At 41.8% G+C, this 27,037-nt stretch overlaps 1 protein-coding gene across 2 annotated transcripts in view; it reads right to left on the minus strand.

The window, feature by feature from the left end:
* The window catches only part of ANO1 (anoctamin 1), a 71,531-nt gene continuing 44,494 nt past the window's right edge, over window positions 1–27,037 (minus strand). Inside the window, exons 10-27 of one of the 2 annotated variants that reach the window (XM_058421115.1) lie at window positions 26,091–26,132; window positions 23,009–23,073; window positions 22,297–22,431; window positions 20,855–21,015; window positions 17,949–18,031; window positions 15,411–15,482; window positions 13,461–13,508; window positions 12,186–12,260; window positions 10,676–10,877; window positions 10,096–10,207; window positions 9,873–9,930; window positions 9,684–9,784; window positions 9,400–9,545; window positions 8,116–8,268; window positions 6,895–6,947; window positions 5,138–5,322; window positions 3,415–3,520; window positions 1–2,493 (exon numbers count right to left, since the gene is read on the minus strand). In XM_058421115.1, the coding sequence (XP_058277098.1) occupies window positions 2,233–2,493; window positions 3,415–3,520; window positions 5,138–5,322; window positions 6,895–6,947; window positions 8,116–8,268; window positions 9,400–9,545; window positions 9,684–9,784; window positions 9,873–9,930; window positions 10,096–10,207; window positions 10,676–10,877; window positions 12,186–12,260; window positions 13,461–13,508; window positions 15,411–15,482; window positions 17,949–18,031; window positions 20,855–21,015; window positions 22,297–22,431; window positions 23,009–23,073; window positions 26,091–26,132 (2,058 nt within the window). In that variant the 3' untranslated portion in view covers window positions 1–2,232. The remainder of the gene's footprint in view (window positions 2,494–3,414; window positions 3,521–5,137; window positions 5,323–6,894; window positions 6,948–8,115; window positions 8,269–9,399; window positions 9,546–9,683; window positions 9,785–9,872; window positions 9,931–10,095; window positions 10,208–10,675; window positions 10,878–12,185; window positions 12,261–13,460; window positions 13,509–15,410; window positions 15,483–17,948; window positions 18,032–20,854; window positions 21,016–22,296; window positions 22,432–23,008; window positions 23,074–26,090; window positions 26,133–27,037) is intronic. The other variant, XM_058421116.1, reaches the window with a different exon arrangement.

Here is a 27,037-nt window from a genome sequence, read left to right on the forward strand (position 1 = left end):
TTTATAGATATCTAAGTAGTAATACAGATTTTTATATACAAAATTCCATTTCAAACAATTTACTGTACAAAAGAAAGTATAAGCAACTGTTACTATTCCATGATTTCAGCAAATAATGAAAAATTCGGTTAAGTATGTGTTCAGGATATAGTTCCACCATTTACAGGAATGTCAGTATTAAGCTGGGAATACTTTCAGGTCAGTATTTATAAATTAAACCCCCTTCAAGGACGATCCCTAAGATTTCTCTTCAGAATAGGTAGTTTGGCTTTCTCCTGGATGTTTTGGTCTGCCAAGGAATGAGAGGAAGAACAGGTTTCCAACAACATGTGTGGACAGAATTCTGCTTGATTTCTCCCTACTGTCAGTCCTATTGCAGTCAGTGGGCCTGATCTGGTAAACTTTTACTAACCAGGCATTACATCTGCGTGGGAATAAATCAGGCAGGATTTCGCCCTACGGCAACACGCTATCATAAGTTACAAATTTTAAAAATAGTGACATTCCTGCAAGTCAAAATACAACAGAAACAAGAGTTAACAAAATATAAGCCCTTTATTAATAAAAATCTTTGGTTGGATCAATATTTTAAATAAGCTTCAAGAATATTTGGTTAATACCATTTTCTTTCTTCCACATAATTTCTCTTCTGGTACCTTCTTTGGACAGACTACAGAAAAATATCAAGTTTATCACATACTTTAAAACAAATAAATATATCAAAAGCTATATATGGCATTCTTTTTAGAGTTCTAGCATTATTCTTTAAATTAGTTTAGCAAAGACAAAAAGAAAGAAAAAAAAGAAACAACTAACTTCTCTTGAAAAAACAGTTTGGTTTTGTAACAAACCATACAGTAGTTAGACTTTAAAGAAATCTTTCCTTTTTATTTTCTTTTTCAGTTTTATAATGCAAGTGCCATGGACAAGACAAAGCAATAAAAGGAATTAGGTTAATTGCACCAATATTATCTGGAAGTGCAGTTTATCGGTCGACAAAGCAGAACTAAAACATATTACGCTTAAAAGGAGCTGTACTGATGGGATTTAACTAGTCATGGCGAGTAAGGATTTCCCACTTACACTTTAGGGAAAAGCTCCTCGTACAAAAGATAAGAGGATTTTAAGACAAAAGAAAAGCCCTGTAACTAACTGAAGGTCTGGTCCTGTAGCCCCAGCGCAGGCAAAGCTTCCACTGAAGACAGTAAGTGGGACGCCCTTGGGATTTACTCCTCTGGCACAGCCTCTGGGAAGTGCCGGCCAACAGCAGAAAGTCTGGGGGCAAAACTGGCCCTGGACCACGGGTGCGAGCACTCCCTCCTCCCGCTCCAGAGGGCTACAGGGAAAAGCCAGGCTGGGACAGGGGTGTGCTGGAACAACGGGGAAAATGGAATTTCCTCGGCAGCGGCAGTGTCCGAGTGCTTGGCAGGGCAGTGAGAGTAACTGGAGCTCTCCGTGTGCTCATTAACTCAGGGCATTTAACAAAATGCTCCGTGACCGTGGACCTGCTGGGAGGATCTCTGGAATTGTGCTGCTGCTGCTGCTGCTGCTGCTGCCAAGAAAGCACTTCCCAGATTCCCAGATGCGCTGGGGAGGGTCTGGGGGGACACAGCAGGCTGCCACAAGTGCCACCCACACCCGTGGGACTCCCAAGCTCAGATTCACACAGCTAAACCCAGCCTTGGGAAGCAAGTCAGTCTGGCAGGCTTTATGGAATACCAGGGAATACTGATTTTGCATATCATTTAGCGAGTTACCCCATGGACTTTCGAACCTGGGTTTCCAAAAATAGTTAAAGTTAGCATTATTATTATTATTAATATTATGATGATTATGACTTCAAATTTACCTTTATTTCATTAGCTAATTGACAGGCTAAGATCAGATTCTCAGAGAATATCTCTAGCAAGATTGTCGTTAAGTACCTGCATTTCTTAATGCACACCAACGTCGATAGTGTTACCTAAGGATGAAATATAAAAACTCCCTGCATTACTGCTTGTGCAAAAGAAAAAAAGTAAAAAAAAAAAAAAAAAAAACTCAAAAAATCCAACATTGTCAGAAATAGAACGTGGTCCTCCATGTTTGCAAGAAGGGCATTTCTCACAAAGATGGGAGTGAATTGGCAGCACATCCTTCAACATGCACCGGGGTGTCCGTGACTGGAGTCCTGCCCTTGGCGCCATGGCTTTTGTCTCTGGAATGCCCCGACAGACTCAGCTCTCTCCTCTCCTAAACGTCCAGAGGATAGGAATGGCAGGAGGACAAGCTCCCACTGCGGCTCCTGGAGAGCCTGGGGCTGTGGTTGTTACAGTTTTCCCCTTTTTTCTTGTCCTTGTCTTTCCAGGTTTCCAGCATCTGCAGCTTCCCTTGCTCTTCCCTCATGAAGACCTCCACCATGAGAACCTTCTCCTTGTGAATCTGCTGACTAATGTCCTTGGGAATGTCTGGGATAATCCAGTCAACAAATTCACTCATGAACATGACCAAATTCTGAAAATGAAGTTGTGAGAAAGTGTCAGCGGGGTCAAATGAAAAGAGTGGCAGTAGGGAAAGGAAAGGGGCTGATTTTGCTGCACTTAGGAAGGAAAAAAATGAAGAGGGGACAATATTCGAGTTGGACTACTGGATCAAATTCCCCTCAGCTGCTTTGTGCATGCTAGAAATAGAGAAATTCGTCCACTTCATCCATTCTTCAGAAGAGAAATTCAGCCACTTAAAAATTCAAAGGCATTTGCGATTGGTGAGTGGCTCATGAGATTTACATCAGGAAGGCAGAAGCAAATACAAGAGGTAAAATGGAAAAAAAAAAAGGTAAAATACATTCCAATTAAATTTTTCTGATTGAAAAACCTTGATTTAAGGAAAGGGAGGTTGTTCCCAAAAAGATAATTTTTAATCAAAAAACCCAGTACAAGTTTTGCAAGGAGTTATTCAGATAAGGCAGACTTAAAACATTTGTGTCACAATAAGTAGCGTAGCTGCTGTGATTAAATAATGTCTTTTAAGGACAAATTACAAGATTTCCGCTTCTTATCCAGATGCAAATTGAACTTTAACTCGGAAAACTCTGAAAATGTCATTTCTTGGCTAGCTCTAAAAATGATTTTGGATTAAATTCATGCTACTTCAGTGAAATTGTTGATGGCCTATGGGAGAAATTGGTGGGACCTAATTAGTATCAGACTTGTGCTTTGCTGGTCTCTAAGGTCATTAAGTTCTTCTGCATCAAACCAGCTCAGGGAATCCCTGGGGATGAATTTCTCCACTGAGGATATACCAATGCCTGGGTGGGTGGGACAAAGAGGGTGATGAAGATGGGTGAATTTCTCTGACTTTTCCATGAAACAGCTGAGAAAGAAGGCATTTCTTTTGCTCAATAACTTATTTCCAAGTGCCTGCAGTGTCACCTACCTGGAAAACTATCACGAATGCCAATCTTGCTGCTAGGACAGCCCAGAAATCCTTTGAAATGTCATATTTGTTTTCAGACCAGGGGGGTTCTCTATAATCTTTGTACCTGCAAAACAGGACTCAGCAAATCAGGGGTGCAATTCAGAAATGCTAGCACTGGAAGGAGTTATTAGCAAACAGTCAAACAATTAATGGAACTGTCTAAAAGAAAGCTCACTGTATTAACCTCTCAGAAACAAGACACAGCTGAAACTCCCCCTTAGCCTTCAACTTAGCCTCAAAATTAAAGGTTAATACAACTTAATACCCTCTGATTACTACAATTAATATCAATTTTGCATAAGACAGAGTAAACTACACAGCTCAGGCGATGTATTTTAAGATAGGTAAAAAGGCAACATATATTTTTCAAACTAATTTTAAAGACAAAAATTCTGATCTCAGATTCATAGAACATGCTTAACATGTGATTAGCAGAAGGCTGAAGCTAAATTTTGCCACATGGAGAGAAGAGAATTTTTCCTTAGCTACGGCTTACAGAAAAATCTATGTGTTGATAAACAGGACCAAGAAAAATACATCAAATTCAACCACAGCACCCTGTCAATACTTTGAAAGAATTTGTGCTCTGCATTTTCAAATGATTTAAAAATCCCTGGGATATGGATGGGATTGGAAAAAGACAGAGACTGGGAGTGGAAAGCAAATAAATCTGGCATTTTGCTTTTGGACCACGACGCCAACACCTCCCTTCTGTGCTGAAACATATTTGCCAACCTTGCTTGACCTCTGCCCAGAGAGCAGCAGGAGGAAACCAGGAGTAAGTAAAAGCCAGCAAAGCTACTACAAATGCAGTTTGGGTCGGTTTTGCTATCATCTCTGAGCTAATTTTCTGTTTAGAGTCATTTCACCATGTTAACTTGCACTATTCAAATGCATAAAGAATATAATGTGTAAAAATACAATTCAAAGGCAAGGTTTTTACTTGGTCAGTTTGTGTGATTTTTTTTTTTAGTATGTGTGTCAAAGTCATCTTTGTGGTTTTCTCCCCTGGAAGAGGGAGAATTGCTTCCTTGCTCTCTTCTCCCTTTTCCTCCCTCCATTGTCCCACTTTCAGCTTTGCTAGTCTAAGTACATTCACTGTCAGATTTGGATTTGGTCCCCAGTTTAAAGAATTCATAAGCAGAAATAGGTAACCATAATTTTCCTTTAAACATGAAAAGAATAGATAGAAATTGTCAAAGGCATGCAAATTTCTTCTGTGTGATGACACTTTAAATAACTCCTAAGTTCCAGTGCAGATAAGGATGCTACTGCTCTCATCAGGAATTGGAAACTGGACCAAAAAAAAAAAAAGGTCATATTCATTATATCATGACATGACATCAGAGTCACATCATTTTCTTCCCTTAAAGCACCATTGTGCTGTTTATGATTATTTGTCTCCTTTCCTGGAAAAGGGAAACCATAAAAATAAAAATCTTTGCACAGACAAGCACTGAATTTAACACTAATCTCCATTCCCCAAAATAAGCAGTAAATCATATTCAGGTCTGTGATGATTTAATATGTAAGCCAGATGTCCAAGGCAATGGATCCATCTGATATAAAAGGCCAGCAAGGTGTTAAAAAGAGTATTGAAAATACAAGGAACCTGCCCTGGGAATGTAAGAATTTGCCAGCTGTGAAAACGTTTTCCATTAGTGATCATTCAAGAGAGTACCTGCATATCTGAACCTCGTAGCCAAGATCCAGGGGGTCGTTGGGAGCTGTTCCTGCTTGGAAATCGCTGACATTAAAAGAGGATAGTGTATGGTTGACGAAGCCATGCATGGTGCCATTCTCACTGTACATGTACAGGTACACGAGGCGTGGAATGAAGTCGGATGTGAATGAGATCACAAATGCCTGAGCCACAAGAGTAGAGAGTGAGCGCAGTACCCAGGCAGAGCTTCACTTCATCACACCCTCCACCATGACTCGCCCAAACAACTCACACGGCTCAGGGGAGCCTGAAAGTGGAGCATTCACTGCACCAGCAAGGGATTGTTCACTGCCCGCTCTCCCGAGGCGCAGCGTATTCCCTGGAGTAGTGCCACGCCATCTGAGCCCCCCCAGAATGGAGCAGCCGTACCCCCCAGCACCAGGGGAGAGCTGCCCCAGCTCTGCTTCCCTGTGTCCCCGTCACAGCTTCTCCCTGGTGCCTTGCACAAGGTCCAATTGATTGATTTCCAGCTGCTTTTCCGTCCTGCAAACAACCCACGGTGATTTGACTCTTCAAAGTCTCCTTGCATTGCAAAAGGACTTTAACTGTATGTGGTTCTTAACTTCATCAGGATAAAAGGATGAGGAGACTGAGCCCAGTTTTATTTTTACCATCACAAAAGTTGCATTTTGTCCAGTTATTTAGCATTTTCTGAAAAGATCGTGGAGAAAAGGCACGACAGCCAATTGGGCTGAGTTCCTCATGACTTTAGCCTTCCTCATTTATCATCATTATGAAACATTGCCACTGGCATAAATCTCATGTACATGTGGAACAAACACAGTACAAAATGTTTTACTTATTTTATGGTAAAGAGGAGCAGTACATTGATCAAAGAGGGAAGAATAACACTGGGTATTGATGAGGAGAGACTACACAGAATGAGAGAGAAAAACAGAGAAATTATTTCCAAAGGAAAAGAGGAGAAATGGGAAAGACAAACTAAGGCAGCATACCAAAAGAATGGGTTTGCCATAGCACAACAGAACCCTGGGGACAAAGTGAAGGGATTTCAAGCCTGGATAATGTAAAAAAACACCAAGGGAGGCCATGGCCATGTGGCCATAAGCTCTACAGAGCCCCTGCTTTGCTGCACTGCAAACACATTGAATTTCAGCTTTGTTTTCATCCTTCCCCAGCTGGGGTGCAAGGAGGATGATCGTTGTGGATGTCTATTCATACAGAATAGTGCAGAAGTACATGCATTAATGCATTAATGCATTTAGGCCTGCTAAATTTTTGTGAAATGTTGAAATAAGCTTTTTTTTTTTTTCAGGATTTTCCAAGCTCTCTGAGTGGGGGCAATGCAGCTCGAGGGCAGATTTTCGTTGGAGGGATTCTGCACTCTGAGGAGCTGAACTGACTCCCACTTTGCCCAAAATAGCAATGAAATTAAAAAAATATGTCTCATCCTACTGATAGCAATTCAAAAGACTAAAAGTAAACAGCTGTGGTCATATTTGTTTGAAGGACAGAACTGTTTTATGAAAACATTCTGGAAAAAAGCAGCAGTGACTACTGACTATTTTATATTTTTGCTACTGCTATCACAGCTTGAAAATAAACACAGAAACTCATCCTCTAGTATTTCCAAAAATTTCTCAATCATATGCTTTCACTTGATTTAAGGGATTTTGTGCCGAAATAAAACTAATGGAGCAGAATGGAAAAGCCAGCCTATTGTATTCAAATTTAATTCATGCTGATTTACTTACGTTTATGATGACAGCAAGCTTTCCAATACCTCTGAGGATATTATACCAGATTCCTAAGGAAGGAGACAAACATGTAGGTGCTGCTCTAGTCCTTAAAATTAGATAAATTACATCTTCAGTTAACAGAATTAGGAGCATGTATGATTGTGCTGAGCTAGTTATATTTTAAATAGAAAAAGAACAAATTATAAAAAATTAATTTAATGGCTTGTAAGCAAAAGGAGCCCAACTTTTGACACCTGCTTTTTTGAGGTTCTGAAGAATGGGATTGAACTGCAATGAATTGCAATTAACACATTGTCAGAAACAAATAAACAGAAATAATCAAACCCCCACCACAGTAAAGAAAAAATCAACACCACACTCCCAATCGTGTCCACCAGCAACCTGAACCTGCAGCATCAAATCAGGGAGCCACAAAACACCCCCCAAAACAAAGTCGTGGCAAAACTGGACGTGTTCTTCAAGTCTAGGATGATCCCAGGGCACAAGGCTGAGCCCAAGGAAAAACTCTGCCTGTACTGCAGTAGAATGAACGGAGAGTTTAATAACAGATAAACTTCTCTGCTCTTGCAGGTTGGCTCTGTAACAAGGGCAATTATTTTATTTCTACTTCTGTTTTTATTTTAATGAGCTTTTAGTAGCCACCACTTGGGAGCAGCAGCTCCCTCGTTACAAACACCCGTAGGTGTGAGCCCCCCTGTAAGGGCAGGACTGGGCTCTCATCCCCACACAGCCACAGAGCCCAGTTCCAGCTCCATCTGCTGCAGTTTTCACCCTTCCGACATTCTTGCTGAGTAGGGACAAAGGGAGACATTTACCCACAGACTTTTGAGTCTCCTCACATTCCCAAGGGTATTTCTGAGGCCAGCACAGAGTTTACTAAACGCAGAAATTTTTGCTTCTGCACGAAAACTGCACTGCCAGGAAAGGCTGTTGATGTCAGAAGCGTGTGAGATATTTTGCTATTGCATTGATCATTTTGATTTAGAAAGTGATAATATTTACTTAATGAAATATTCATCTGAATTTATAGCTTTGGTCTTCCTATTTTAAAGGTAGGGCCTCAATAAATTATGACAATTCACAGGTAAGCCACAGCTGAATGTTTTGACTTTTCCTATAAATATCTCCCTGTTATTGAAACTAGCTCAGCATAATTATATCCTGCCATCAATCCAGGAATAAACAAACAGGGATACAATAACAATATCCACTTACCTATATCCTTTGCTCTCACTGCTACCGGTCTCCTCAGCTCAGTAACAAATTTTTTGGCATCCAGACGGATTTCAATGATGTTGTTCAATAAAGCAAACAAAGGTGCCAGCGGGAAGGAGGCAACAAACAAAGTTACAAACCCAAACTGGATAACTGGAAAGAAAAAGAAAACATTTCAGTGCCTGTTTTCAGTATTTAACAAATGCACCCATCACCACATCAGAGCCAGGCCCTAAATTCTGACAAGTTGACGGGACTCAGTCGCATTTTCTGTGTCAGGCACAGTTTGCGTGATGGCTGCTCCATTTGGGCATGGAAGGGCCAGTTGTCACCTTGCGAAAGGCAAGGCAATAGTGACCAGAAGGATGGGGAAGCCCCTAAAACAATTCTTCCATGGGCAAAGCTGGCACAGGAGTCACCTGAGGAGCGGGATTATGGCAGTGACCATGTTGGCTCTACCTAAACTTGCCATGTTCCACCTGGAAGGTTTTTTGCTTTCACCAATCCCACAGGAAGCTTTGGAAAGGGCATGGCTGATTCCTGCCTCTGCCAGGAATAACTTGCTTCCTATAACCTGGGATCATATTTGCTTTTTGCATGAATGTCATGCTCATCCTGGTACTGCCAGTGCCCATCTTTCTCCTGTTACTTCCAAATGCTGATCTCAGTAACCGCATCTTTTCTTATTTTTAGGAACTGGCAGCATGGCCTTGTAGTTTGTACCACTGAACCCCCATCTGCTTCAAGTACTCTGAACATCAAGGTCACCAGATATTCTAATTTGTCTCACGCAACGTAAGATATTACTTGAAAAAAACCCCAAATGCTATGTGATCTGTCAAGTACAACCAGGTCTACAGACTTGCATCGCTCTCATAAGATTTAGTTCAGATATCAGATTAAAGACTCTGGTGTGGAAAAGATCAAAGGTGAACTAATTTTTTTCCAGGGAAGGGTTCAACTGATGGTAAAATACTCACAGTCTCAAGTAGATGCCACTTAATCATTTGCATTTGAAACCTGACAGTGACGTGTTACATGGCTTGAAAGAAAATATCTAAAATATCATTCTAAAGTAAGGGCTTGCAAACAGCAGAGAGCACATTTCAACCCTCCAGCAGCCAGGGTTGGCTGAAACACGCTCCAGCCCAAGACTGCACACGTTAATAATTCAGTTATCTCGTATCCACTGTCTGCTGAATGTACAGTTCAAAAAGCTCGGCTCTCCATCCCAATTAGTCACAATAATTATGGTTTAAAATGCCTTCTTTCCACCTCACTCACTCATTTCCATGTACTCAGGGGTGAGTCCAGCAAAGGGCTCCAGGTTATAGTCCACTTCATAGCGCTGCTTTTTCTTCATGTGCTCTTCATGGTCTAGAGAACGCCGACGCTTCAGTTTCAGGTATCGTATAAACTTCTTCATTTTCCTGAGGGAAACAGGGACAATTTGCTGAGCATTCCATTCTGCTCACTCAGTGCTCATTTCTCAGTTATTTTACATGAACAGGCATAATAATTAAAAAAAAAAAAAAAAAAAAAAAGAAAGCAAAGGAGTTGCTACTTACGGAATGCCAATCTCAAACAAATTGTTCTGGATCAGCTGCTTGCCCAACATGATAATACTGAGCTGGATACACAACTCCATCAGGCAACCTCCTGGGGCACACTGGAGTGGACAGAGGAGAGGTCAGTCAGAAGATCTCCTCCACCCCATCCACCCAACACGATCCCAGACAGGATAGAAATTCAATTACCTCCTCCATTCGGAAGGAATGGAAAATGTAGACATAGTCGCCTGGACGTCCAACAAATCTAGGGCACAATGATTAGAGTTAAAAACATCAGACAGATTTTATACTTTCAGTATTTGATTCCTAAAGTAATTTATTTCTTACTCCATGCCACTAGAGTGGGATGTTTAATCCTGAAAAGGCCTCCAACAAGCTGAAACCCCCGAACAGCCCTTTCATCACTCACCGGCCTTTGAAGAAAGCCACGTAGAAAATGGGGGTGTAGGCGTTGACAAATTTCAGCAGGAAAGCCTTGAAAATCAGCCGCTCCTCAAAGTTCTTGTCGGTCTTTGGAACCTCTGGAACCAATGGGACATGGATGAGAAACATTAAGGAATTATCCTACCTGGAAACATTTAAAGATCTTATAAATGTGTGTTTTAGAGAACATCAGCCACCTTCTAAACAAAGGGATATATATGTATAGTGCTATATATATAAAAGCAGCACGGCTGCACTGAGGTCAGTGGTCAACCTGTTGAGGATGCCGCCAGTCAGACACATTACAACAGCAATTCAAGCTTCATTCCACACCTGCCTGGCCTTCATGACAATCACTTGCAGATGGGCGAAAACTTAACTTGAAAAGCGTTCTGGACCTTACGCTATTGACAATTTTTTGGAAATAATTAAAAAAAAAAAAAAATTAAAGTTCTGCAGTGGAATTTTAGCCACGAATTTGACCGTCCTTGGTTTTGCTTGTGAGCCCCAGTGGCCTGGGTGCTCTGATTTAACCCCCTTGTGGAGAGCTGAGGGTCCCAACGCACCGATCTGCGTGAGCCACCGGGCGATGCAGCCGTACACCTCATCCAGGATGATGATGACCACCAGGTTGATGATGACGGCGGTGGCGGTGACGGTGACACGGACACTCGAGCGCCCCGAGGGCGTGGAGCTGATGGCCAGGGCAGCGGCCGTGGAGATCCTGTAGATGATCACTCCGAACACGATGGCGAACGTCAGCCCGACCTGCGAAGGAGAACCGCCCAAAACCTCACTGGAGATTTACCTTTAAACACTTGGTTTGGGGTTTGGAAATAACCTTAAAAATGGGGCCTCTGGGCCACACCCCAAGTCCAGACAATACTGCATTAAGGCCTTGATGAACTCTGGGAAAGGAGCCTCTTTTGTCACTTGAAAATCACATGAAAAAGAATGACACCGTGATGCCACAATCGCAGGCAAAAGGCTTTTTTTTTTTTTTTTTTTTTTTTTTAAGGCACCTAAATGTAAACTCCATGCTTAGCAGTATTAAAAAATACTGTATATTACTAATAAATTCTAAAATACTATATATTACTAATGATATAAATAACAATTGTCATTAACCCCCCATTTTGAAATAAAGAAGAGTATTTCAGCTTCACTCTACACACCAGCCTTCAAATCCCTCACTCAGGTTCACCATGCTCTCACAATCACAAACTGAAATTAAATCTGATTAAATCAACACAATTCCTGGCACAGTAAAATCTCCCTTGATTTTTCATTGCTTAAATAGAGGAATGATTCTAAAACATGATTCTCAAAAGGCATCGATTCTTCAGCTGAGCATATAAGGTTTGCTGCATTTCTGTTCTCTGAAAATACAAATACTAAAAAAATCCCTAACCCTAATCCAAAATCCCTACCCCCCAAAAACACAAATTAATTGACTAAGTCCGGGCAATTTTACCTTTGGAAAGGGTTTAAGCTTTTTTTAATATATCTGCCAATCTGTTCCATGACTTGAATTATTATCATTTCTGTCAACATTTGTTTTAAATGCTGATGCTTTATCAGCAAATGGAAGAAAGCTGTTCTCATCATTATTTTACCTTTTCCTTAAGTGCTCTGTTTGCAATTCTCCTGTTAGATGGGATAGCTCCAAATTTGACTGATTTATTAAAAATCGTTGCAATTATGATTGCAACTGGCAATGTAATTTCTTTCCTAAAGTTTGACTGTAAAAATGATGTTGGTCTCTACTTCCTGACCACTTTCTGTGAGGGCTCTCTGTACTTTTTAAGCTTCATCCCATCAGTGGTGTGGGAATTTTCCATTTCTGTGCCCTCCCTACCCTATTTTAGTATTCTTTTTTCTTTATTGGAAAGAGGCAGCAAAGTAGAAATTCAAGCTCTTGAAAAGATTTTTGGGTCATAAACCAGCAAAATGCTTGAATTTTTTCACTGGGAAAAAGCCATTTTGAACCACATCCACCTGATAAAGTTCCTATCACTTCTCTTCCATACAGTGACTCCGTAACAAAAATTCCAGGTTTTGCCAGGCGGTGCTTACCATGAAGATGATGCCAACAAAATTGGTTAAATAGGCTGGAAAACGGTCCTTCCATGTCAGCTTCTCTTTATCCGTCTAAAATTTTTTTTTGTGGGGGAAAAGAATAAAGGTACATTTAATAAAGAAGGAGAGTGTGATTCTGCACATGTGATGAAAACAGAGTGGGGGGGAAAGGCTGGCAAAACCACTTAGAAGATGCAGACACGGTGTTTACAGTCACAATTCCATACAGGCAAATTGTTTACTCCGTATCCAGGTCCAGACTGGTCGAGCGCCTGTGCTGGGAGTATAAATAAACCAGATTTTTTCTGTGTACTTTTTGAAGGAAACATGCAAATAGGCTGTCATGAGCCATGAAATAAGGTCTCTCTTGCTGTTAAATATTTTCTTTTTCTTTCCCTAGAAAAATCCCCCTCCTTCCTCCCCTGCCACAGTTAATATTTGCAGTTCTGCTGTTGCACAACTGGTTCCACTGAAATACAGGTTAAAGTATTAAATTAATTCATGCTACGGAGTAGTTCCAACGCTCAGTTGACAGGGAAGATTTAGTTTTGTTAAGTCTGGGTGTGCTAAGACTTGGTATTCCTTTGATATGAGTGATTTTTAATTTCACCTGGCTATTCCCATGGTATTCAATGGACTACACTAATGGGAATGATAGGAGGGGGCTGGAATGAGATGATCTTTGAGGTCCCTTCCAGCCCAAACCATTTTGCTATTTTCTATATAACAGCTCTGTACATTCTCTAAATTCCCTAATCCAGTAAATCAGCCACTGCCTAGATTTTGGCTACAAAATATTAATTTAGAAGAGCGTTGCTCCTCTGGAGTCCTTCACAAGGCTGGATGCCTGGAATTGTTTCGAAACACCAGAAAATGAGCAGCAAAAGGAACATCACAGAGGATGATGCACACGTAATGCACATAAAAATATCACTCAAATTCCATTTTTATGACATGCACGTTGTCTCAGGGAAGGGCAAGCGGCTCTTTCAACACATGGCCCATGCTCCTCTGCAAAACATAACATCCAGGATGGGAAATCTAAGATTAGCCATGCAGTGCCATTCCCAACTCATAGACCAGCGTCCCAAAAAGTGCTGAAGGAATGAGGGAAGGAAGGGGAAGGAACCCAGAACTGAATGTGGATATTAAACAAAGGTTCAACAGCCAAAACCAAATTGATTTGTGTCTTCCATAATTACTCATAATTTGAGTTTCTTCATAAGTTTGAATAAAAAGAACCAATTTCACCCCAGCCATGACTGTCTTAACTCTTTGTCTCCATTTGTTTGCTGTCTCTTCTGGAAAATATCCGTGCTTCTGATGGCAGTCAAAGGAAACAGAAAAGGGTTGGGCAATATGGCATTACAAAGCACTGCTCAGTTAATTCCAGTAATTAATTCCATATTCTCCACTGACACAGCACTTCAGCACAAGTGAATGCTCTGTTAGTTTGCTAAAGGCTTTGTCTTTCAGCTTTAAGTTAATAAAATGTAACAGCAACAAAAGAGAAATGCTTGCCCCAAATCCTAGTGAACATCAGGCAATCCTGCAAAGGATATTCCCTTTTTAATACAGGATTGTGCTCTGCTTTCACTTTATGAGGTGTAAAGAATGCCCAATTTTTTTTTTACTTTTTTTTTTTTTTTTTTTTTTTTTTTTAATTAGACTTCTCTTGAAAAAGTTATAAGAAATTTTGGTTTAGCTTTATATATTTTTTTTTCTTTAAGAAGGTTTCCCAGTCTTACAACTGTCGAATTTGAACTTTAACACACTAGATCCCAATGAAAGATAACTACCAAGTCTTTCAGAAAAAAAAAACCCTCTTTTTCTCACGTTTCCTAAATTAGTAACATCCAAATTGAACACAGCCCAAAAACTTATAAACAGTCTGGTTAAACAAAAAACCAAACAAACAAAAAAATCCTTTCTTAATTGCTCAGCTTTCATTCTCCAGTATTAGAGGGCCACTATTCATTAATTATCTGATTAGTCTTCCACGCTTAAGACCCGAATTGATTATACCCAAAAGTACAGCAAGTTACAGGTTTTTAGCAGAATACAGTAAAGTCTGTCTCCAAAATTTTTTACCCATCCTATCATAGTGCAGCAACCCAAATTGTTTCTCTTCTGCAAGGGATTTAAAAAGGGATTTGATTTGCTTACGGCCCTGAACCACTTACACACAGCATCCTACAGATTAATGGGAACACACCGCCAGCAGCTCTGCAGCATCTTTCAAGAGGGGCCCAGTGGTACTCAAGTATAAATTTACTTTAACACTCATCTATATGTGCTGCCCCTAAAGAGTGTAATTGTTATTGCAGTTGTATTTTCGCAGAGTTGTCGTAAAATCCCACTTTAGGAAACGGTTCCACGCTGTGGTGCCACTGGCAACAGACACGAGAAAGGGAATTCCGCCAAATTTTATGCTGGAGCTTTTACTTCTCTCATAAAAACCACGGCACACAAATGGCTCACTTCTTGCAGTGAAGGGGGAATAACCTCAGGTAGGATGGGGCCATCAGAGTGCAGGGGAGAAAAGGAGCTTTTCCAAACCTTTCTGCTGCAGACAGGAAAGGAATTCCAGCTCCAGCGGAAGGGCAGGGAAGCTGCTTGTAGGGATTGCACCATCCCCTGGCAAGAGGCAGGTGCTCCTGGGGTGACTGGCAGCACCTTTCTCACAGTGATGGAAAGAGCAGGTTCAGAGCATATGTGAGCACTGCCTTGTTCAGTGGGATAAAAGGGAAAGCTGTATTTTTAAAAGGCAGAAAGTTATTGCCAAAGCTGGAATTCGGAGTTAGTACTCTCCATTAATATTTTTATTTGCAGAGAAAGTCCAGCAAGACAGAGAACTTCTCCTGAGAAGCTCTAGGTACTTTTTCTGCACAGAACAAGGTGGTTTGTTACGATTTTCTGAAAGTTGATTTATTACAGTTTTCTCACACTTGATTTATTAGCGTTAGAGGAACACCTCTTTGGTGAGGCTCAATTAGCTTCCCTGAGCCACACTCCTGAATCTAATTTGTACAGGCATTTCTAGATTTAATCAGGTCTTGTGCCTTGCAGACCCCGAGCATCTCATGTATGGATGAAGACACCTGGAATTTAAACACAGTGAGCATTGACTATTTTTTTACCTATTTCTTAGTCTTGGGTCACTGCCTGCTGTAACAACCTTCTTTTTCGTAAGTGAAAGAAATTAATATTTTTTAATCATACCTCTTTATGTTTGTGTTCTTTTCTCAATGATTTTTCTAAAACTTTCGCTTCATACTCTGCTCTCGGATGATCCTGTGAAAGAAGCAATATTTAATAAAAAAGCAACATCACTTATTTTCTCTATCAGCTACAGATGAACTCTCTGCAGGTCGACTTCCTGATAATTTCTGAGTTTTCTAACTGAATTCCAATTCACTTGGTATGTCATTCATGCCAATTGATAGTTTACTATAATTAAAAAAAAAGAAGTTAAATCCTGTGTCCACAGGAGCAACTGCAGAACAATTTGGACGGCAATGTGCAGTGCTGTCTGGATTAAATTTAATGCATGAGATTTGCAGCACAACCTGCAGACAGCATGGCTCATGATGCTTGGATTTTAGTTACCTCTGTTTTTGATAAAAGTTAAATGTCGTGAATTAATTTCAGTGATCCTCAGCTCATGAGGGGATTATTTTTCTGCTGTAAGTATGCAAAATACTTGGCTTTGGGAATTCCCTAAAATTGTCAGTTGGGGTGTACCCCTAATTCTGTCCCAGACACCATCCACAGATTCTCCGTCTGCATTGCAGGAGAAGGTGCAGGAAACACTTGGAAGTAAGAGACAGCCAAAAGATTGAGGAAGATTCATGGATTCAGAATTCCCAATAATTATGCATTCATAAAAGAGTCAGAATTCAAAGTTATGCATTGGATGGGAAACAGAACGGAGCTGAAAAAAGTCTGAACAAGTGGAGAGGGGAAGGGTGTAAAGGCAAAGCAATCAGTGGGAGTTCCAAAGAAAATCTGATGCTCGAAAAAGGAGAAATGGAGATCAAAAGATGGCATTCATCAGTAGACATGGAATAAAAAAGGTAGGAGCGATTTAAAAAAAAAAAATGTTTTCCAAACCTTGACTGCCTCCTTCAGGAAACCAGAAAAAAACCACGAAAAACAAGAAAAAAAACAAAAAAACAAAAAAACAAGTAAACAAAAATTTGATTACTGAACTGTTGCAGGTCATATTGTATTTATATATTAAAAGTTACATAAAACAAACACAGGTACAGTGGATGGTTAGACACTACCAGAGAAAACCCAGTCTATTCATGTTCTATATCAATTAACTTTACTGGAAGTATTCTGTGAACCAGGCATCCCTAAGAACACCAGAAAATGAAATACGTTGTGCTTTAGCATTTCACTCAAAACCCCGACTATTCAACACGATTCTAGCTTAAATTCCCCCCAAATCAGCAACAGGAGAATCTTAAATTCTTAAACTGAATTTATGCTAAACTCACAACTGTATTATTTATCACTGACCACCAAAAACACGGAATAAAATATACGGAATTGACAGCTGCTGGTCTGGCTGTGCAGAGCTCTGAACTCAGACGTGAAGCAGACTTTGGAAAGATACACTTAATCCTCTCCACTTTCATGGACGCTAACAAGTTACCAAAAATAAAGGAGTGTGTAGCGTCCAGGAAATAAATCCCTATATTCTCCCCCAGAAAACAGGTATGGACCAGCGCAGAGCCTACTGACACAGGGCACCAAAATATATTACGGAGGAGATAAACATATTAAGGGGGGATAATTCCAACAGAGAGGCTCCGGGGGTGAGGGGAGCCATGGCTGTGCCAGGCTCGGCGGGCTGCAGGGTGTCAAACCCAGTGGGTTTGCGTTTCACGTGAGCAGTGTTTGTTGTGTATCTATTTAGGACATCTAGTGACAAGGGAGGTCATACTTCTTTAAATAACAACAGCAGGCCAAGGCTGGGGGCTGGGACCATACTCTGCTCCGGGAATGTGTCTCCTTTATTTTCTGTAAAGTGGCAAAATCGAAACCAAAAAGGGGAAAAACAGTTGCTCAGCTGACTGAGGATTTTTTCTCTCCCTCTAAAACTTCACTGACTTTGAAGAACTTTCTTCATAAAGATTTGGCCCTTTTCTCCTTTATGTTCTTTAGCAAATTTAGTATAAACCTGGCCATGGATATTACTTCTTTTTTATTAGCCACTGCAAAAAACTCCTCCACCTCCACACCGTGTCCCTCCCCATGTCTCAAGCCCACATGTCTGGCAGTGCTTTCTGAGGTATTTTCCAAGTCAGGGCTTGATCCTGCATCGTTAAAGTTAATAGGAATTTTTCGGCGGTTTTTTTTACGGTGCTGTAACTTTATCAGCTTCAATGCACTCATTTCTGATTTACAGCAGTGTGTGATGAATGAGGTCCTTGGCTCTTGGCACCCTGACTTCAGCCCAGCAGAAGGTATGAGCTGTATATTCCATGCCTACACTGCTAGGTGTGACCCCACTACACACTTCAAAAAAAAAAAAAAAAAAAAAATCACATTTTGTGGCTATACAATTACGTTTCCTTGGCAACAGGACCAGACCAATTATGCCTTTCCTATAAAAACCTCAAATGGTTCATGTATAGGGATTTTCCTTCCTCCTATAGGATGGAACCCTCCCAGGAACATGAGGCAAAGTCTGTGAGGTCAGGGCAACAGCAGGGTGGAAGGCAAAGAGTCAGAACTGAAGGGACAAACCTCCTCCTCTTCAAACCCAGTCAGGTCCCACCTGTAGTTGAGGCGCATCTGTTTTCTCTTCCAGTGCTCCATAAAGGTGGCAGCTGAAACAACAGTTTAACATGTAACACAGATTACCACAGCACTTCATTTCTGTTTTCTTTTAGTCAGCCGTCAGGTCTGGCTGGGACACACCGATGTGCCGGGAGCCAAATGTTTTAACCGGGTGAGCTGAAAGAAGGGCATTTGTTGCATCCACAGCTTCATGTGGGAATATGCCTGCAATTTTTAAGGGGTCTAAGAAAGCCAGGCAGCCAAACTTATTTAAATATTTGTATGTGTGACAAATGATATTATTGGCCTTCAACTGCGTATCGCTTCATCTGTGAGACTGAAAACCCTGAATCTTATCTGTACCAAATAGGAATGATTTCCCTTGTACTGATGGTAGAGTTATTCCCTCAAGGATATCAAGATAAAGCACTTTTATATCATTATAATTACATCCACCTAGTGGCCACAATAGTGTGGTTGGCTCTAACCATCACACTCAAACCCAAGCACTCTTGTGAAAGCTGCATGTGGGCAGGCATGAAAGAGGAAGCCTTTAAGGGTTTTAATCATTAAAAACCCAGCCATTTTCTTCTGGATGGAGAAGGCTCAGAGAAAATAAAACCCTCATTAAAGAAATTCTTGAGTCCCCATGAATGATCCCAGCCTATATCAGTCTATCTGCCCCTGAGACCGAGCGAGTTCTCAGAGGACATATTTAGTTGCTGGGAATACACCAGTGTTGTATAATAAATAAGTGATTATGAAAGAGGCAAGTCTACCAAGAAATGGTGTTCCCAGGGGAGCTTCCCACAGTGAGTATTAACAGATGTGCTCAGAAACATTCGTATCCAGAAAAAACAGAGGCAGGGAGAGGGTAACAAAGTTGAAGGGAGAGGAAAGGACACCCTCTTGACTGGAGCCAGGCTGGGGCCATGACATTCATTCGCCTTCCAAGCGAAACTCTCATGTGGAAAAGCTACAGCTGAGCCCCTTCACAAGCCACAGGCTTCCTGTGAATCAGGGTGGCCAGAGCTGTGTCTTGAGAGGGTCCCTGTCTCGAGGACCTGGAATTGCCTCTCCTCTCCTCTCCTCTCCTCTCCTCTCCTCTCCTCTCCTCTCCTCTCCTCTCCTCTCCTCTCCTCTCCTCTCCTCTCCTCTCCTCTCCTCTCCTCTCCTCTCCTCTCCTCTCCTCTCCTCTCCTCTCCTCTCCTCTCCTCTCCTCTCCTCTCCTCTCCTCTCCTCTCCTCTCCTCTCCTCGCTGCCGGCAGTTCTCACGCTGGGTGGGGGCTGCAGCTCCCATTTGCAGCCAGAGATAAGGCAAGGGAACCAGATGGTACTGGGAATCCTCCCGTGCCACTGCATTACAGCAGGGCAAAAGGAGGGGACAGTGTCTGGAATGCTGGGCTCTTCTGGGAGCCCTGGGGGAAGCTGCCAGGGAGCTTCATCCCTGCTCTGCCACGAGCACCCGTGCTTTCCTGTTTCAACTGTACGTGAATTTAACAACACAAATTCAAAGCTATGCGGAGAAAGTTCTTAGTTTTCCAGCTGAAAAAGACCTTTTTGAAACAGAGGTTGTTTTATGTGGTATTGTACCACAATAAAGCTTCATGTTGACTCCAAAGATGTTGAGGAGTTTGACATCCCACTTCAAAATCCTCTCGGATTTTGGGCAGGGCCCAGAGCCTGGCTTCTGCCAATCTGCCTTACTTTGCACAAGAGTGTAAAAAACTGGATGAAGACACCCATAGTTGCTTGCTGTGGAAAGGGAGTCAAACTTTACTTTTTGGACAAGAGGATAACATGCCAGGATCCATGTGGGGCTCACAATAATGGTAAATGAGGCAGACCAAAGCTGACACTTGACTTTCCTTGTGGTACTTGATAATAAGCTCTCAGTGCTGCATCTAAAACAACGTTATCCCAAACACAGACCGTGGCCAAAAATTTAAATTAAATGACATTGAACTGTACTTCAATCAGTTCAGATGATGGGTAGTGTACAAAGAGCTCCCTATGTACTGGAAGAGATAAAAACTCAGGGTGTATTTTTAGGATGAAATATAATCCAGCAGGTTATGTTCATTCACAACGAGGTGCTCTCGCTGCTGCTGGGAGTATGTGGCCATCAAAGCTCCTCTCCCTCAGAGCCCATTCCTGGAGCAAGGAGGCTCCCCCTCCATCCCCCATCAGGGAGGGGAGAAGCCCTCCATAACCATTCCTGAAGACATCCTCACAGAGATTTCATGAGAGGGTTCATCTTTTCAGTGCTAGAGACATGCCCAGAAAGAGTTCAAAGCATGAGGGCAGCATCAGGATCAGGAAGAATCCCTCTCCACCACTGTTCCCTCTTCCCAGTCTCCTTGCATGATGTCTGCCTGTTGATAAACCTAATTGCATCTCAGAGTACACTCAGGAATCAATGTTGGTTTGTCCTGAAGATGCTAAAGGCCATTACACTTCCCCCCAGAGCCCTCCCCTCAACCCCAGAGTACATTAATACATTTCTTCTGTAATGTTCTAAAGTGGAAGCTGGCTCTGCAAAGACTTTTTTTTTTCTTTGGCAAGCTGTGCAATCCCGTTAATGAAATTTTGACATACCACGCAGCAGTTTTATGACAGATGCTTAACAATTTCATTTGCTATTCAGCTTGAGCAACTTTTTAAATTTTAGCCTCCAGTCCAGAATATAAATTTGGGTGTGACAGTTTCATGGGAAAGGAAAGAAAAAAAAAAAAAAAAAAAAAGAAAAGAAAAAGAGAAGCTCTTTGTATCATGAACTGCCTGTGTATAAATATACTGCTTTATCTCCTCTGTTTCTTCCTGTTGTATTTTCAATAATTAAAAGCTTAACATCAAGGCATAGGTCTTCTTACCCCAGAGAGCCATGAAGACTGAGAAGAAGACGGTTGCAGGGTTATCAAACAGATGACTGGCACGGGCAGTGGCACAAGCGGAGCTCATCTTCCAGTAACTGCACGTTTTGTCACACAAGGGACACATGGTGATGTTGTTTTTCTGGTCACACATCTCCATACTGCAACGAAGCCACAAGAGAAGGGTAAAGCACGGTCAGGATGGCTCCGGCTTCGTGCTCTGGTGATCTTTTCTCCTCTGAACAGCAGCTATTTCTGTAGGGTCACTGGATGTGATCCTACACTACTGCAGGGGCTGAAATCCTCATGTAAGGCTGTCACCCACCCTCCTTCCTTCCCCAGATCTATTTCCATTCCAGGGAATAAGAGGGAACATTAGGAAAGCCATAAGGCTCAATGCTTTCTATGCTTAAGATCTTACAGGACAAAATAAATTAAAAAATAAAATAAAACATTCTTGTTTTGAAATACAAACTACAGTGACAGATAAGGTACAAGGGAAGTGCTGAACATCAAGAGACTGGAGTTCAACCAATTTATCTCCTCCGTGCTCTGTCTGTGAAATAGCAACAGTGACCCTCCCTTTGACTTTCTTCAACTGTTGGAAGCACTACAAAGCAGTCTTAATGAACCAAAAAAAAAAAAAAAAAAATTAAAACTATTTTTTGGTTCCCATTATCTGCTTTGTTATTCAGGGCCGGTGCTTGTTGTACAAACCATGTAATTTGCATCTCCATCTGATGATGCGTGCAGGGCAAATAATGCAAAATCAGAGGGCTTTAAAAATGTTTCAATACCAAAACTTGCTGAGAGATTAAAAGTAGGAGGACATCCAGATTTTGTTGATGTGATCACAGTAGCTTATTTGAGGGATGTATATTCTTGATGCATCTCTCTGTCACACAATGCCCTCCTCAGCACTCTGTGCTGGGAAGCACCAAACCCCCTCATTAGCAGAATTTTGCTGGTTTGTTTTAACATAATGATCCGAGTTTGGGAAAAAAACCCAACCACCTGAGCAACTGGCCAAGAATTATTTTTAGGCCATCAATGCAAACTCCCTGAGCAATATTAACAGTGAATGCTAATGAGATAGAAATGGGCTGCTCTGTGCCCTTGGGAGAGCTCCGTGGTTTACTGGAAGCTGAGAGCAGGGGGGGCCTGTGGAGGTGGATTAATTTTAAGCACAGCTTCCAAAAGATGAAGCGTGAGGATGGAGAGTTTTAGCAGCACACCCCCCTGCTGCAACAGCCAGTTGGCACGGATGGGAATGGGGATTGGGGCCTTGGCATGTGGGTGGCACAGGACAAGACCCCGGAGCAAGAAACCCCAATTTCAGCCATGCTCAGCCTAGATATTACTGACAAAACAATTGTTAAGTGAGGCAACTTTGAGCTTGAAGTGTCCTCCAGCAATAGAATCTATTTATTCATCCATTTTACCTGGGTATATTCTCATCCACAGTCGCACAGCCATAGAGGAAAACGATAATCCCTACAATTGAAGCTGGAATGAGCATTTGTGTATAAACTCCCAGCCAGGCAAAATATAGCCCGATCTTCTCTCCAAAGTATTTTCTGAAATACATTTAGAAAAAAAGAAAAAGAAATGAGAGAGAGAGAGAGAAATGTTTCCTATTTCTTAAAATATAACGTGGCTAAAATTATGAATCACATCTGGATTAGGCATGGAGAAAGTAAGATCTGATGACCTGTGGGAATTTTTTTCTTCTCAGAGGACTTTCTTTCTCATGATGCTTGGAGTCCACCCAGAGATAAAGGCACCCTGAAAACAAGTTTGTCCCACTGGTCATTTTTTTGCCCCCCACTGTGCTTCTGCAGTGCAAATTGGTAACTCTGGACCTTCTGCAAGTGAATCCTCACACTCACAGACAGCTCATTTTCTTCAGAGAGTCTCAGGTCTTATTATGAGCAAACAAAATTACTTAGAAATATATCCCACGCTCTGTGGGATGTATCAGCACGTTCTAAACTCGCAGAGAACTCCTTTTCTCCCAGTGAATTTCCCATCCTCTGGAATCCCCCGGGGGTGGCGCTGAGGGCAGCATCCCCCCAGGGGCACAGGGGCATGAGCATCCCTGTGGAGCCTCCTCTCTGCCCCGTGGAAACTCCACCCCATGGGCTGAGCTCTCACCTCACCAGGTCGATGGGCTGGTACTTGTAAAACACCCCGTAGCTCGCCCACTCCTCACACAGGAGCTGGAAAACAGAAAGGCAAAGGGAAGGTGAGAGCTGAAGCACCAGTGGGTTCTCCTGCGGCCGCGGCGGGACCCCGCCGGGGTTTCAGCCCAAATTGGGCCGACACACGCAGCCTGCAATAAATATTAGAAGCAAATGTGATGGTTTGGCCTGCTCCAACCAACAGAGGGATGAATTCCAGCACGTTAAAAGGCTTTTCAGCAGCTGGGCTGATGGATACCTACAGCAGACAGGGACAGCGGTGCCAGTTTTGTGATCCATGGGACCAGCCACCCTTCTCCTGACGCCCCACCTCAGCCTCCCCTGACACAGCTTCAGGCCATTTTGCTATAATTCAGCATCCAGCAAGAGGTGATGGGCTGAGGTGCCTTGAAGGGCTGCATTTAAAATTTTTTCAGCTTTAAATCACAAGAAGTCAACGATTTCCACTCTTCCTTTTTTTGTCAGGATGCGGGCCAAGGAAAACAACGATCCCCGTTACTGATTTGCAAAACTGAATGCCTCACAAAAATAGGTTCCTCTGAGACCTTCAACTTATCCTTTATTTTGTAAAATATATAAATAGTGCTTCTCAAACCTGACTTTTTTCTCCTCATTCAATTCAGCCAACAGAGTGAAATAAGAAATTAAACTCAATGGGGCAACAAAGACCAAAACCAGCATCAGTACACAGGATTAATCTTGTTCGTAGACCAAACAGGATGTTATTCCCTAAACTCCAGGCTATTTTGTCATGGGAAACTTGACAGATGTCAAACTCCTACATGTCTCCAGTAAAATGCAGGGAAAAAAAAAAAAAAAAAAAAAAAAAAGGGCAGACCAGAGCCTGGCCATTGCCCATACCCATTCCTCTTGCTCACACTTGATCACAGAGAAGTCCCACAGCAAACAATGTTCCTACAGCAATTTTGGAATTCTCCTGCCGAACCATTAACAGAACTTTCAAGCTGAACTGCTTTACTCATATAAATGGCTTGATTCATTTAAAAAAACCCAAAAAACAAAGAAACTTTTCAGCTTTTACTGAAATGTGGCGTCAAAAATGTAAGTGGGCTGTGGGCTTTCCCTTCTGCAACCCCAATTCATTCATCATTATTAATTTTCTTACAACAGTAAGGGCAGGGACTGAAACTTAACAGCAGGCCTTTATTAAGCAGCAACATTCTTGCAAATTTTATTTTTATTCTGCTTTAGGTTTCTTTCAACCACATTTTCCAAAGGTTCACGGCCAAATGTCTGGGAAGCAAAGATTTGGGACACCTCAACATCCACATGCAGCACTAGCTAAACCCCTTCCTTTTATATATGTATTTTAAAATTTAATATTTAAAATGAAGTTTATGCTGGAAATTAGATTCCGTTTCTGTGATCTAAGCTGGTAAGGCATATCAGAAAAACACTAAGCTGAGAAGATTTTGCATCAGTGCCATGTTTTAGTTCTGTGCAACTCGAAACCAGATTTGTGCCTAAAGTACAAATGAATTATCTCATTTATCCTGACATTTATCAGCCTGATATTCAAAGCACAGCTTCAAAGACATGATTAGAGGAGATCAGCACACTAGACCTAAATATTTACTTCATTTCTAGGCCTCAAATCTTTAATTTTCTTGTTAAAAAAAGGCAGAGGCCTGGCCTAGTGCTGGATAAGATTAAAGAAAGCTTCAAGAAACCAGAAGACACATGCCAAAACAGACCAAAAGATTATTTGAAAGTCAAAAGCCAAGGTAAACACTTCCAAAGACACAATGAACTTGTGAAATTAGTGAATTTGCGAGGTTTGAGATATTAGTAATGGAGAAGATAATCTGGACGCTTTCAGAAAACGCGGACTTTCATCCTATTTTTAGTTGAGCGATGTGTTGCTTAACAATGAAAAGACGGATGTGTGGTATTTTTAACACAAATCAATAGAGGGAGGGAAATAACATTCACTGCCTTTTGATGAGCCATTTGCACCTGAAGGACCAGCACACTGTCAATTTTGGGAACCTTTTGTTATATATAAAGTCTGAAGGTCTTTAAATCTGCTTTCCCTACAGCCTGCATGCTCAGAGCATTTCTCTGGGGGGAAAAAAAAAATAAAAATCATGAAACAAACAGGGAAGGCAAAGTTTCAGGTGTGAAGGCCCAGCATATACAACACCCAAATTTAGTAGCTCCTGCTGGAAGAACTGGTTGTCACCTCTCCACTTCATTTTTGTCTGATGCACAGACAAAAGCCACCCTTCTCTGGGGAAGTGTGATGGGGAGGATGCAGACACTGAGCTTTGAATTTAAGAAATCAGCATCTCCACAAAGGGTGAAAAGTTTGGATTTTTGCTTGTACTTCCTTACTATAAAGTACAATTTGCTGCTTAGAAAAAGTACTTCCTTAGGATAATTCCTACTGGTTTTACCGCAATGAACAAATGTCTTTCCCTATACAGACAATAAAACCACAATTTAAAGCATTAACTTCAGCAAAAAATGATGCAGTGCCTCAGTGTACATTGACAAGGCAGCTTCTGGCTGCAGGGCACACATTAAAACATTGTTGAGGACCTCTTATTTCTGATAAATATTCAATATTTATCTTTCCCAATCACTGTTATGCTTATGTTTTCAGCTGCCTCTGCCTCCCACTCCTCCAGTTCTGATCCTCACACCACAGAATGAAGCAGGATTTATGCCCAGTGGAGGAACCAGGATATGACTGAGCATACTCTGATCAGAGCTGGCCTGAAATGACATCATCTGAACTTTAGGAGGAGTTATATATCAATATTCTTACCAATGTGGCATGAAATATATCATTACTGAGCTGGGCGCTTTATACATATCCACACTACATTCCACATTTGGGCAAATTTAAATGCTGGAAAGAACATTTTTTTTCCTTAAACTGCTTGGCATTCAGTGCCTTTTTGCAGCATTTTCCGTGGGATCTTGGCAAAAACATCCAGATTCCAACAGGTGACTCCTCAAGCTGGGATTCTTGTGGGTATGTTTAACCCCCTCCCTGTGCATCAACTTACTTTTCTGTCGTTGGGCTCCACGTTTTCACCTTCATAGTCACCCTTTAAAGAGAGAGAAAATCTGCGTCATCCGGCGGGTTGTGCCAAGAGCTGCTCTGCATCCTGCATACCCACGTCTCCCACTCACTTAATGCATCAAAACCAGAAAAAGCAATCTGTAAAATAATGCTGTATTTTTAGGAGCCCATTTGTCACGGCACACTTTGTCTTCTGTCGCTGGGCACATTAGGAAAGAGCAATAGTGTCTGTCGTGGTGGGGGGTGGGGGGGAAGGAATGAATAAGTGATAAAGGTGGCCTAAAAATGTCAAGGGAAAGGATGCGGTATTGCCATGGTATTTGGGGTTCAGCTCAGTCCGCTGGAAAGAGAAGAAACCAGCTGAGAGAGCTGCTCCCTCTCCAGACTCTCCAAACACTCGCGGCTGATTAGATTTGAGGTTTTAATTTGGAGCTGTTTTTTGAGTAAACTGAGACAATAAATAACTTCTATGCAAGACTATCAGCAGCTGTCTGAAGATGTGAGGCAGGAACAGGAAGAGAAGTTTATTTAACCTTTCTTTCTCAATTTCTACACAGCACTGATGCAGTTTGAGAGCCCTGACATGCATGACAAACATCAGGCAGACAAAGAGGCTGCTCTTCTCTCCAAGATAAAGCTCTCACAGTCCCATGTAAAACCAGTGTGAGTGTGAGGAGCAGAAAACCAGAAGACATGCTGCACCCTCAAATCTGAGGCTGGAAAACCAGCACTGGGCTTGACAGCCCTTGGACACTCACTTCAGGAGTGAGCAGCATGACTGCCAGTCCCTCTGACATCTGCCAAGCTTTTCTGCAGGCTAAGAGCGTGTGTTTGTCAGTTCCAGCTGCACCCTGAGCCTCTAAATCAGGACACCAGCGCCCAGCTGCGTGCACCTCTGACAGGACGGAGGTCCCTGGCTTGGCTTGAGTG

This window comes from Hirundo rustica, chromosome 6 (genome assembly GCF_015227805.2).
Source record: "Hirundo rustica isolate bHirRus1 chromosome 6, bHirRus1.pri.v3, whole genome shotgun sequence".
Lineage (NCBI taxonomy): Eukaryota > Metazoa > Chordata > Aves > Passeriformes > Hirundinidae > Hirundo > Hirundo rustica.